The sequence below is a fragment of the Labrus bergylta genome, chromosome 9 (genome assembly GCF_963930695.1).
Source record: "Labrus bergylta chromosome 9, fLabBer1.1, whole genome shotgun sequence".
Lineage (NCBI taxonomy): Eukaryota > Metazoa > Chordata > Actinopteri > Labriformes > Labridae > Labrus > Labrus bergylta.
Genome location: NC_089203.1, coordinates 24716159 through 24730180, shown reverse-complemented (window position 1 = coordinate 24730180; position 14022 = coordinate 24716159). Strand labels below are relative to the sequence as shown.

Genomic DNA, 14022 nt, shown 5'->3' with positions numbered 1-14022 from the left:
AAGCTATAAAGAAACAAAACAAAAAGGAAGGAGCACAGTAGGAATAGAGGAGGGCAGTGTTTGATCTGACATCATAAATTACCAGCAGCTCTTTATCCCCTTCATTAATTTTTCAGATGAGTCGGGCGATCGATCAGGCTGACTCTTCTTAACTCTATTAATTTCCGCAGGATGCCTCCGGATGTTCTGTGTCAGAACAACAAACGGTTCAGTATCTGAGATCGGCCTTACTTAGGAAATTAGATCGACTAGCGGAGGCATTTTGGACCTAACATTATGCAAGAGCGGACAGAAATAGTTTGTCGCAGTCCAACAGGTCAAAAACCGCTGTGCAGAGTAGGGTTGTATCGATACCAGAATTTTAAACTTCAATTTGATTCTGGGAAAAACCTCACGACATTGATACCTGTTTGATAACATGACAAAAACAACAACAAAAAAGTTATTGGAACCCAATATTAGGTCATTTCATTTTTTCAATAATCAAAAAAAGCTTGATAACGGCACAATGTCTAAATAGCATAAATGTTTCAGAAACAAAAGGTTGCCAACGTTTTTATGCAATTTAGGCAGTGTCAGGAGTTTGTGATTTTTGATGGATTTATTCCTCTCTTACAGACCAGTTTTATGAAATAGAGGTTCTTTTTTTTTTAAATCTTTGGTTCTTTTTAACACTTTTGTTTGTTAAAATAACAGAAATTGTATTGTTTAAAAACATGTGCTAGCTTCAAGTATCCAAGTAACTAACATTCTGATAACCTAAGTGTAGTATTCATTAGACTATTTTGAGGTATCATTTAAAGTTAAAAGAAAGTTTCAGGGATTGAATCATGCCAAACTAATTGGGTGGTGTAAAAAATAGTTACTAACTTGATTAAAAAAAACTCCAATGAAATAAAAACAAAGACCTCCCACCCTACATGTGTGATCCTGTTTTTATTTGAACCTCAGGGTTTTGTTTTCTCCTTTGTCTGTCTACATGTCGCTGGATACTGAACTAAATCTGATAGACCCACAATAATAATCGATAACACTGGGTGATAAAACAATAAGGCACAGCCAGGCGCTGCTCTTTGTTGGGATTACTGTATCACTCGTACCTGGAGGCGTCGCTGGCATCATGATAATCCCAGTAAATGAATCCTCTGAGGGATTATTGCTCTGTTGAGGTGCAGGGGAACTAAAAAACCTGCCGTCACTGAGCGGAAGGAAGAGACGGCACGGCTTCAGATGGAGTCAGTCAAACAGAACCACAGGGAACACTTAATGGACTTTGGGCAAACGTAATGGCTTTTTATAACCCTGTAGGTCTGCACAAAATAATCCTCAAACATCATTAAAATCCTTTAATTACTCACCTCAAACAACAAATAAATAAATAATAACCCAAGGCCCATTATAAACCATTACAAACCATTAAAAAACAATGGTAGGTGTTCTGTATTAAGACAGACACATTTATAGATGACTTAATGTTCAGACATTTTTCAAGAATCAGAAATACTTTATTAATCCCTGGGTTGAAATTTGGTAAAATAAAGAGTTTTAGAACGCTTTCCTGTGTATTTCACTGATGTAGATGAAAAAAGTTTTGTTATTTGTGAAGGTTACAACCAACAAAAACATTGGTCAAGTAGAAGGAGAGACATTTGAAGGGAGTTAAAATAGGTTTCATCATATGTGTCTAGTGTCCGTGGTTTTTGAGAATCACATATCTTTCCATGAGCTCAGACAATCAGCCCTGTTTTCAGTGTGGTGACAATGCATTACCAGCTAATCCAAGGGGGATTAAATGGAATATCTTGAATTTATTTTAAGAAATAAGAGAATTTTCTTTAACACAGAGAAACACTTAATCCTTCAGTTCTTCACAAGCAATCATCATGAGAACATTTAAAGATACACGGTTCATTACAGGGTAGGAAGAGGACCACAAAAAAAAGAACTGCATGCAATGGAAAAACTCATAAATGTACAGCAAAGTAACGGTATTTTCTTCATCAGGCAGAAGTTAAATAGTTGGATGTGACAAATACCATGTGTTTTCAACAGCGGTCACAAGGAGTTCATGGTAATAGAAACAACACGGCCGTCAGAACAAGAGGCCTCCCCCACCTGAAAGTCAGGGAACAATCAGGATATTTATAAATCCAATCGCTCATCAGGTTTAATCGCCTTTTTTATCTTTCAGGAAACTTCCAGAAAGGCATTGCAGAGGGGGAGGTTGACCCCACCTTTGGGCCCCTGGAGGCGATGCGTCTCTCGGTGATAACTGACTCACCGGTCTGGGTGATCCTCAGCGAGGTGAGACCGCTCGACTTGGGTTCATCCAAAATAGCTTCCTGAACCTTGTAGATAAGGGTTCCTAAGGAGGTTTCTAAGGAAGCTCAGCAGGTTCAAGTTTACTAGTCTGTTGTTATGGATAACTGTAAAGGATGCATGGATTTTTTTAAGCGTTAAAGGACTTCTTTAACTATTGGAAGCCTGTTCAGAAACATTCATGAGTGGAATGCTAGACATGATTTTTGCAAGTTTCTCTGGTTCTTAAAGGAGTCCTTTATGTTCTTCCAAACATTCTGGAAAGGGTTGAGAGTGTCTGCAAGGTGACAGTCAAGGTGTAAAGGTTTAAGGGGTCCTTGTAGTTTTTAGTTTCTTGGATTCCATATAGACAATTGGGTCCAGAGTCTTGATAGACAGTTGTGTACTCTGGGATGTTATCACTCTTGGGTTCCTGAGGTCCTTCTTGAAAGATCCTTGGTGAGATCAAAGATGCCTTTGCTAAAACAGGTGTCAACTGGAGGATGTAGTTTTTGTAAAGGACACAAGGTTAGTTTGTGTTTTTCTCAGCATCACTGGAGATGTCCCAGAGGTTCATTCTAAGTTGCCAGAATCCGAACCGGTTTTTATTTCCAACTGCATTGACACATACAAGGAATTTGACTTAGTGTTTTGGTGCAAAACAATAAGCAAAGGAAAGAAAGTCATTTGTGAAAGGATGTTGTGTCTCAGAGAAGGTTTTAAGTCACAAAGTTCAGATTCCAGGGCTTGTTAGGAATGGGCTTAAAAGGCTTTGGGGGGGCTTACAAGCTGCAGTCTGTTGACCTCTATAACTGCGAGTACTGCACAGTGTGGTGCATGTTTGTGATTTTAGCTGCTGTTAACTTTTAACTGTTGGGCAGTCCTAGTTTGGTTTCAGGAAGAATGGATGCTTAGATCCACATTTCTCTATGTGAGCCAGGCATTTCTTGTGAGTCTAGCATGCAGTGACATTTCAAGCCGTATTCTCCTCCATGAGTGATAACAAAACAAAAACAAAATTCTGGAAAATGTTCCAAAAAATATTCTGGAAATCGCCCTCCAACGGCTTCACCCAGGAGTAAATACTTTCCCAGACTTTGTTTTAGCTTCGTCTCCTTTTTTTGATGTAGTTTCCATCGTATTCCCTGAAAAAGTGCATCCCGAAAGCTTGTGTCTTTATTTTGTGGCAGCAGGGCATAACGTAAGCCATGAGGATGGTGACAAGTTGGTGATCCAATGATCCCAGGTGTTTGCTGATTGATTGACACCTGAAACAGGCCATGCTGATAGCCTTCTCTTACACAGATGTAGGATAAAGCCTGGTTTTAGAAAGGAGACTGTCCTACACTTTGGAAAACTAGAGCCAATTAAATGCGGAACATGGTTTCAATTTGAAGGACAACTGAGGGAAATGCTGTGCGGGGACATCTTGTCATCCTACTCTGGTGTGGCTTTTATGGTCCTGAAGAAGTTTCCAAGTTTCTTTGGAGTCAAAGTAATCTTAAAAAAGGTTCAAAAGCATTTCCGATGTCTTGAAGTCCAGATTCCAGGGCTTGTAAAGATTTTCAGTCTGTAGGGAATTAAAAGTTGTTGTTTTATTTTAATTTGGGAGTTTGGGTTTGGATATTTACAAATGTTAAGAGTTTTCCGTGGTCCAAACAACCCCCTCCCAGTTTGTCTTATGCCCAGGTCTGACTACACAATCTCTTTGTCAGTTACGATGGACACTGTGTCCGATTAGGCGATCACAGAGCCTTAAATTAAACCAACAGACATGACTCACCAAATATCAAGACCAACGTGATGACGTTGGATGGAAGAGTGTCTGGGCTAGTCTACACCCAGAAAGAAGACTGTAAACAAACAGTGGCATCCGAAGCGGTGTGTTTGATACTTGCTTGGCTGTGTTCAGCAAACCCTAAAATAAAACGACTGTGGACATTTGGTCACAAGGGAAGACGGTATGGACTGTCAATCCTTCAAATCCTGCCAATCCTTTGGTGTTCACACTCGAACACCTTAAAACTCATCACAAAATACTCCCACCAGATCCCCGAACAATTGCTCTCATTGGTAAATGTCACTGACGTATTGTATTGACGTGATGTATTGTAGATGCTGGACTTTCTGTCAGGAGGACATGTGGTGTCCTAGATGTGATTATTTTTTGCAGCGACAGGCCCCAAAACCCTACGTTTGCCAGATCGGACTATAATCGTACCGTGCTTATAATGTGAAGTTTGACCTCGGCATTAGTGGAGCTCCAGACGGCTTGAAAGTCAGTTGAAACTTAAATCTTTTTAAAAGCTCCTGGTGGAACTTCAGTAGATGCAGTAGACCCGGAGATGTTTTTAATGTATGAGAGAAATCTTTTAGCCCACTGAAATGTGCCCTGAGGGGTATGAAGGATTTGCAAAATGTTCTTGAAAAAGTTCCTGGTTATAAGGATAAAAGGCTTAAGAAACTATTGAAGGGTGTGGTAGATATTCTTAAGAGAATAAACCAATAAAATCGGAACAAATCTTTGAGCCCCTGGCCTGCAGCTTCACACAATCACCTCAATAAACCCTTAGAAAAATGTGTGGCCAAATTACCTGCAAGAGTCTGATTAGAGACTGTTTTTGATTTAAGCCTACATAACAAGGTTGTTGTAAAGGATTAAAAAGTAGGACTATAAACTCCTGACCTCTCTGAGGGTTTATGAAGGGAAAATCTCTCAACATTAACCCTTAAAGGAATGCATTAGTCTGGGTTTACTGCAGACTCCTCATGATGTCTGAGAGGATTTTCCATCCTGACAGCTGGAACATTTCTGGCGCAAACACTGAATATTTGAACGTCTTTTTCGACAGCTGAACATTAAACTTTAATCTTACAATATCTGGATCGCTATCAAACTTTTAAAAATCTGTATTAGTCAGACTTTATAATTGTGACAGTAAGTACAATTACTCAAATACTCAGTCGAAGTAAAATTGTTGATTTATATGTACACTTCTACACAACATCTCAGGAGGGAAAAAATAGATTTTTGTATTGCTTTTTCATTGTCTGACAGCTTTAGTCGTTTTTTTAAATAACTTAGTCTTTCTTATAAATAAACCTTCTTAATGGTTTATTCATGTACAGTTGAACAATGAGTCGAACATTCAATTAGATGATTGACAGATGATTAATTAGAAGAGCAAAATTGTAAAAAGACTTCATGGTTTCAGCCAGACGTTTTTAATTTGCTGTTTTTCCTCAGAATCATTCAAATAATAAAAAATATATATATATATTTGAGTGCTAAAAAAAGTGGCCTTGTGTTGTGTTATCATAAGTACACTGCAAGAACTCAAATCTAAGAAAGTGAATTAGTCTAATTTATTTTCATAAATATGTTATTGAACTTATTATAAGCCACATTCACCCCACAGGTCCAGTTAACTTATAATTTAAGATTTAAAAAGCAAACAAATAAGGGCTTGATTGCTTATAAGAAGTACAAGATATCTGCCAAAGAGGCAAACAACATTAACTTGTTCAGTGTCTATAAGATGCAATGTCAACGAGAACGTTCAGTTACCCCATTGATAGATTTTCTTTTCTAAGTTTTATTTCATTTAATTTATATACAGAAGAAGATTAAAACATATATTCGTTAGATACCTGATTGAATTTTATATCTTGAATTAAGATGTGTATCTGGATAGTTTGATATTTTTGACAAGAAATGAAACAAATACACTTGCTTAGTTTTGAATTTTTGCAGTACAGTAGCTGCTGTTCACTCGTTTTGTCGAGTTATTTTATTGATAGCGCATTTGGGAGAAAACACAAAACAAGCCAGTCATGCTTATCAGGAAACCCCTACATAAAGACGATAATTATTAACTAAAAACAGACGGAAAAGTGGAGTTAATTGCATACAAATAAATGTGACTCTTAAGGGTAAACAACTTAACATGTATGACACTTAAAATACAAACAAAGAAAAGCATGCACATGCACAGGACTGACCTCAAGTAGACTAAAGGAAAAAGGTTTTAACGACTTTTCACAATACATTTTGTAAATGTAAAGCTCCCCCTGGTTCTTATTGGTTCTCTCTGCTTTCCCTCAGATCTTCATAAAGAAAGCAGACTGAATCTCTGCCCCCCCACCCCCCTCACTGTTACCTCAGCTCCTCCGAGTGTTCAGCCGAGCCAACCGGAGGCCAGTCAGCTGCCGTCCCGCTGACCAGAACCCCAACGCGGTGCCACAGTGCCGCCATCTGGACGGACCTCAATACTGCAGGGCTGCAGAGACTGGAAACACAGACCACACAGACGGACTGTGGACGTGAAGAGAGAGAGAGAGAGACAATGCTGTATTTAACCCTGAAGAGTCTGTATTTATGTGTACATACAGTAAGTAAATGTTGAAACACTGGTGATAGTCCAATCATCACTTCTGATGATCAAACTGCTGCTTCTAAAGACTCAAAGGCCTCTTTCTATCCGGACCTTTCTACCAACACCGGTGGCCCCACAGTATGTGCGTATAGAGCTGTACACACTTCATATGAATGCCCTCTCAGTGTGTGTGTGTGTATGTGTGTGTGTGTAGTCGCTGCTCGGGGTTCTGTCCTCCCATCAGAGAGCATTTTGCCTTAAAGAAGACGAAGAAGAGCCCTGAAACACTGCAACATGTAGCGACAACAGTACCCACAATCCTTTGCTGCGACCTCGGACCTTTTCACATCTTTGTGGCTTGAAACTACTGATGACAGCTGTTCTTTTACTTTTTTAATGAAGTTTTTTTTAAGTTGATTTATTTTGAGTTTACTGAGGCCTTTTCAATGACAACTGCTCTGTTAGATTCTGCAGTTCTTTAACGTACTTAAACATACGACACAGTAAAGTCCAGTACTGTACTGTATGCAATTTACTTCACTGTAAGGTTGTCACCATACCAGAATTTTAAACTTGATAGTGATACCTCCTTGACAATAGAAGAAAAAATAAAAGTCCTTGTCACCCAATATTGAGTAATTTATTGTTATAATTGTTAAACATTTCAGGCATACTCCTGCAACCAACGTAATCATGTTATTTAGACGGATTGTGTGGGAGTTGCCTCCAATCTTTCATGGACTCATTCTTCTCCTACACACCTGTCCAATGGAATAGAGGTAGTCTTTCAAGCATCAGTCCTCTTTGCTACTATCGATCATTAAAATCATAATTTAAAGGTCCCATATTCTGCTTTTTCTGGTTTTATATGCTCTTTAGTGTGTTTTAAAAGTGTCCTGTGCATGTTCAGGCACATCTGTGTGCAAAAATTCAAAGTCCGCGGAAACGCAGCTTCTCCTACGTCCTCCTGTTAGCTGTAGCATTAGCTGCATGTAACGCTCGGTTCTAGCCCTCCTCGAAAAAAATTTGCCAGTGTGACGTCTTGCCAGTGTGAGATCACTGATCTAAGCCCATTGGCTCGTTGTGGCAAGCCCAGCAGCTCATGTTGCACGCCAGTTAACTTCTGTAGCACGCCCACGATATGCCGCAGCCTGCGGTAGCACAGTAGTGCTAAGGTGCTAATGTTTTTGCTCCCCTCGGATCCAAAGTGGCTGCATTCCCAATATGGTAAAAGGGGCGTGACATTTCCGAGAACTGTGTTGAGCGACTGACCAATTACGGCAGAGCCGACAGCCGACCAATCAGATCAGACTTGGCACACGTGGGGACTCTGAACGTGGGCACTTCAGAGCCTTAGAGAGAGTCAGAAGCGAGCCGGTGCATGGAGCGGCAGTTCATGAAAACAGACACTTTTTTCAAACTTTAGCTATTGTGAACATACTTTAGAAGGTACATAGATTAAATATATGAACCCCAAAAAGGGCAGAATATGGGCTCTCATGTGGTATCGAAAAGAATCAAAATATTGAGTACCTCAGCTCTGTGATGAACTCTGCATTGCTCCACAGTACTTATCAGTACTCTACCTTATTCTGAAGTACTCATGTCATCTCAGTACTCTCACAGCCTCCAGTTCTTGAATGAACTCTCCAGTGTAAGTTTGTTAATGGTTTGGATATTTTGATACTTTTCAATACAGATGTCATTGTTCACATCTCTTTGCAGAGCACCTTACTTGTTTTAACCGGGCGGCAGAGCTCCAGAAAAAGGCGCATATGTTACGTCTGTTGAGGTCCGTGTGCAGGAGATTTCCTGCATTGATTCGGTAGATAAAACAAGGAATTAACCCAATACTGGTTGCCGTGGTATCTTAACAGGTATCGATACTGTTTGATAAAAAAGAAATCAAAGTTTAAAAAAACTGGTATTATGACATCCCTACTCTACAGTACTCTAGATAAATACATATTATTTACTCTGCAGTTCTTAACAGTACTTCACAGTACTCTGATGTACTTCACTGTACTCTGATGCACTTCACAGTACTCTGATATACTTCACTGTACTCTGATGTACTTCACTGTACTCTGATGGACTTCACTGTACTCTGATGGACTTCACTGTACTCTGATGCACTTCACAGTACTCTGATATACTTCACTGTACTCTGATATACTTCACTGTACTCTGATGTACTTCACTGTACTCTGATGGACTTCACTGTACTTTTATGTTCCTTACAGTTATCTAACGGATCTTTTAGTACTTTGCAGCACTTTCATGTACTTGATGGTACTCTCATGTACTCTGATGTACTCTAACTTACATTGAATTTACATCTTTGTAGTACTCTGGCTCTGCAGAGCTCTAATATACATAACTGTCCTTTGATATTTTGGTAGAATAAACTTTATTGTCTGACCCAACTGTGACAGTGATTCTCTTTCGACAAGGCTCAAACAATAAACACAACTTACATTAAAAACACAACACAAAGTACAGACATTACAAATGGGACTGTTAAAAAATAACAGGTATTGTGAGTGTCTATTTTAAGTTGTTTGTATTGTTTGCAGAGCTCTGATTTACTTCACAGTGCTCCATAGTACTCTAGTTTCCTCTGCTGTGCTCTATTGTACTTTACTGTACTGTCGTTTTTCAGTCCTGTGCAAAAAGAGATTCACATCTTTTCTATTTTTCTTCCTTTCCACCCTCAGTCTCATTTTCACACTTTTGACACTTTAAATAAATAGTACAAACTATACAATTCTTCCAATGGTGTATTTTTATTTTCTCTGTCCATTTTCACACTGACACTCTCTAAATGATGGTTTTATTTTCCCTTTGAATATAAATGTTATTTTTCTTCAATGCTTCATATGCTTTACATTTAATTAATATATTGCTTTAAAATCCCTCAGTTTCATTATCAGTGCCCTGAAATCATTCTTGAAATGTAATATCTGAGTCTTTTCCTGCAGTCTACATTTTATGTAAACATTTTTACAACTCCAAACGCCACAAACTAATACAAGAGCACAAAATTATAGGGAGGGATTGAGCACAAAACCCAGATTTCATGACATTGGGCTCATTCCATCTGTCTCCAAAACTGGACTAAGTTCATTTGGGTTTTTTTAATTCATTCACGTATTCATTTATTCATTCAACAGATTGAACAGAACTTCACTTTTTTCAGATTTGAACCTGGCGTCTTCGAGCTTCAGGAAACACGATGACTTTTCTTTGTAAGATGCACTGGAATGCATTGCTATAATCTTGTGTTTGTCTTTTGTATCCTTTAGATAAACTATTTAAATTATCTTTAACTTCTATCAATCTGTGAATTGTAATAAAGACAGAATTTAAATGACAATTCTGATGTAGTTTTTTAGAGATACTTGGGTGTTCTGGGTCGAGTTTAATTCATCATGATGAGTTTGTTTTGGGTGTGTGGGAGGTTGTGTGTTAAGATTTCTGTGAATGTCATCAGGTTTGATCAAAGCAAATGATGAAATACCTACATCACTAGACTTGATCGCGGAAAAACTGTTACGGTTGAATTTATTTCAATTTTGTACTTTAAAAAAAAAGTATATGGCAGGAGATCAAAGGGTACCTGAGTTGCACATTCAGGGTAATTCTGGTGTTTTAAAACCTGGGCCTTGTTTTAAGATATTTTAGAAATGAATTGTCTAAATGGTCCAAAAAAGTTTTGAATGTCACCCGTAGATTTCTTCATCCTGCAGCAGTGAAACAGGAGCTAATGCCTGCACTATAATCCTGGATGGATCAAAGTGTGTCCAATCAAAGTTGTTGTTTTTGTCCCTGACAGGTTCAGGTTGTTTGTTATTCTGAGTGTCTGACAACATTACAGAAATGATCCCTACAGAGATAGACCTTTATGTTAAAGAGGACTTTCTTTCAAAACCAGAAACAGCTGCTACATCACTCTCTACATACACATCAGACTCCATGGACAAAAACAGAAAATCTACCCTCACAGAGCACCAAGTGTTTCTGGTCCAAAGCTGCCTCAGTTGCTGATGGTTAGGCTTTCTTGTGTGATGCGAAACTACTGTGTAAGATCCATCCTAGACATTTAAATCACCAAAGCCACACAATCACAGGGAAGCTGTTGACCACCAACTCCTTTGTTCTGCGAGGTAAAATCATGGTTTTATTAACTGGAGTCTGGGGTCTTTGAGGAGAGTGTATATTTGTTTCTTTATAAAGCATGTTTATGCTATTTAAAACACCAAAGTTACAAAAATAAGCTAAATGGCTGAGGCCGTGGTAGACCAGCAACTCCTGTTTTGTGAGGTCAAATCATTGTTTTTGTCAATGAAGTCTGGTGTCTTTGAAGAAAGGGATGTAACAGCTGTTTCTGTTTTGTTTTTTAAACTTTTACATTCAATACCTGATTCAATTATATAGCTGTAGAGCTTCTTTTTTTTTTACCTCAGAACACAGAAGTTGCTGGTCTACCTCTGCTGAAGTTGGTAAGTATGTTTGTATTACAGTGTAACCTTGGTGTTTTTGTATAATTAGTTTAGTTCCATTATAACAATTTTAACAGACAATAATACAAACTAACCAAATTTAGGCAGTGGCAACTGGCAGGCCTACAACTCCTGTTTTTGTGAGGGTGAAATGACTGTTTTTGTCAATGGAGTCTGGTGTGTTAGTGCAGAGTGATGTAACAGCTGTTTGTGGTTTGTAAAAAGAATCCTCTTCCTCTGTAGGGGACCTTTCTGTAATGTTGTCAGACACTTAGAATAATAATCTAAGTGTGTCAGTGACCGAAACAACAACTTTTTAAACTAATAACAGCGGTTTTGTCTGTCTCTTCTTCACATGTTTGAACTATTTATGTGTTTAACTTGACTGTTCCAGATAACAAATTGTATAAACTACTAAATAGAAAAGCTCATTCTTGAGGGTTAATAATGTTGAAAAGCAGCGTCATGCTTCATCACAGTGAATAAAGGGAATAAAAGCAGCATGTGTTTAGTCTGAGGTGACGGTCACATGAATGAGTTCACATGATACTCACAGCTCTGCACTGACATGCTGGGAACATAAGTAGTTCAACATTTGTGTTTTCTAGCCCCTAATTTAACGTCATCAGTCAATAATTAACAAGCTGTACTTTGATTTTATTATCTACAAGTTATTTCCTTAAAGCTTTGCGGAATCTTTCTGAATCTTCATTTGACACGATTCTTAATATTGATGCATCAAAGTTAGTGTTTTACTGTTGAAGCTGCTTGAGCTGGTGCTAGTTTAGTTCTTTGTAAATATATTGTGGAGTAATGATTTCCTTAAAAGATAGTGAGGTCTAAATCCCTCTGGGTTTGTTGTTCTCAGCTCTGTGTGATGATGTGGTGCGTCCTTCAGCTTGTTTAAGTTTCAATCAAAGGCTAAAACATGTTTCATACTTTTTTTTTCAGGTGAACTCCTCTCTCTCTAAGTGTTAAGCCTGATTTATACGTCATCTTATGTGTACTTCTGATCCGCATATTCCTGTTCCTATCCAGAAGCCTACGTACTGTATGTAGCCTGATATGCACCTCCTCAAAAATGTAACTGCAGACAACATTTTCCTCTCCTGGCTTGCACCACATGTAAAACATTGGGAAACCAAGTCTAATTATTGATAAGATAAATGTATAATGAACCTCTGTGTGTTTAACGTAGGCTAACTAGTAGCCTGAGCTAACAATATTGCAACTTGAAGAAGTTAAAAAACACCAATCTGTTTTGTTTCTAGACTTTTTTTCTTTTTGCTTGTCAAATATTTATGTTATTTCTTTGCATTTAAAGGTCATTGGATGTATATTTAGATGGACAACACCTTTCTCTGTCTACTTATGCTGACCAAGCTGCAACCTCTGGTGTTGAAAAATGAAGCCAATACTGGTGTGCAAAGAACCGCAGTTCCTGGAGTGTCCGCCTGAGGCTGGCTCCATAAGACTCAGAAGTCCCATACACAACCCATATTAACGTCTACATTTTGACAGCGGAAATAAACGTGTTTACAGCCTGGTACAAAAAATGTTGGTGTGATCAGTTAATGTCTTCCTCAGCACACACTGTACGGGTGATTTTTTTTTAAAGCTCACCCGTTATTTTAAAAAAAGATACGAGTTATGCACAATTAGGGGCGGACTCAGCTACCGTGTTGCAGCAGTTTGTCAAAGGCTTAAGACTCGCCCTTAGCTCCTTTGCCTGGTGTAAGGATTGACCGTTTGATAGAGTCAGCATTTCCAATATGACGGCCGCTATGGCTTCCAAAACAGCCCATAGGCAATGTCACTCAGGCTTCGTCCACTATTATTTACAATCTCTTGCTCTGACGTATTGTGCCGGTGATAAGCACAACACGTGCAGAAGGGAACTGGCTGCGGTGACACTGTAGAATTGATGCCACATCCCTTTGGTTGTTAAACTTACAGATCCCTCAGGTGGGTAAAGTCCTATAAGCGGAATAGATTCTTATGTAGGTTTGAAGCAGAAACTCACGGCTGTGGAAAGTCCAATGACTGCATTGTTAGTTTTTCTTTCATTACCTCTCTCAGTTCCTCCTCTGATAGTCCGGTTATATAAAACTAATTGAAACAAAACATTAACACCTGGACATAAATCAGCATGATGAGAAATAACTATCATAACAGACACAAGGGTTTGATAAAAAATGTATTTTAACTTTATAGTGAACCCCATGTTATATATGTTAAAATGGAGGAGGAAGGGTTTATGACCGACGCTGCAGCCAGTCAGGAGGGGGAACTCTAAATATTTTGGCTTCACTGCAGGCAGCTTTGCTCCATCCAGCTGAAATTATATGCTAGAGACAGGTCGTGTTTTTTTAGTATTTTTTTATGCTTGTCGGTTTTCTTTCGTCAAGAAACACACGTTGCCAATTTTTTGTGTGTGTGCAATTTTGACAGTGTGCAGGAGTTTGCTGAGAACCTGTCTAATGAAAAGGATGTAGTTTACATTTTTGGACTTTTTCATACTATTCATCACTAACATGACAGAGATTGCATTATTTTTACACTCGTTGAAGTAACAATTAAAAATGTAATCATCATAAAACGTTAGGGACATCTTGGAGACAGAGACAGTAGCTCTGGAGTTTTTGGTCTTCATTTATTTTACTTTTGATATTTTTAGTGCTTATTTACTTTGTATTTAATATTATATTGTGTTTAAATTTGCTAAAATTGTGTTTTCTTGCTCATATTGTGTGTTTGGACAACCTGCTGCTGTAACGCTAAAATTTCCCAGTTTGGGATCAATAAAGTAATTCTCTTCTATTCTATTCTATTATTATGCGATTAAA

General features: G+C 38.3%; 1 protein-coding gene across 1 annotated transcript in view; it reads left to right on the top strand.

The window, feature by feature from the left end:
• mgat4b (alpha-1,3-mannosyl-glycoprotein 4-beta-N-acetylglucosaminyltransferase B) overlaps positions 1–9095 on the top strand; it is a 99349-nt gene extending 90254 nt beyond the window's left edge. Inside the window, exons 14-15 of the mRNA XM_020638365.3 lie at positions 2192–2304; positions 6404–9095. Of these exons, the coding sequence (XP_020494021.1) occupies positions 2192–2304; positions 6404–6427 (137 nt within the window). The 3' untranslated portion in view covers positions 6428–9095. The remainder of the gene's footprint in view (positions 1–2191; positions 2305–6403) is intronic.
• Positions 9096–14022: the final 4927 nt, after the last annotated feature.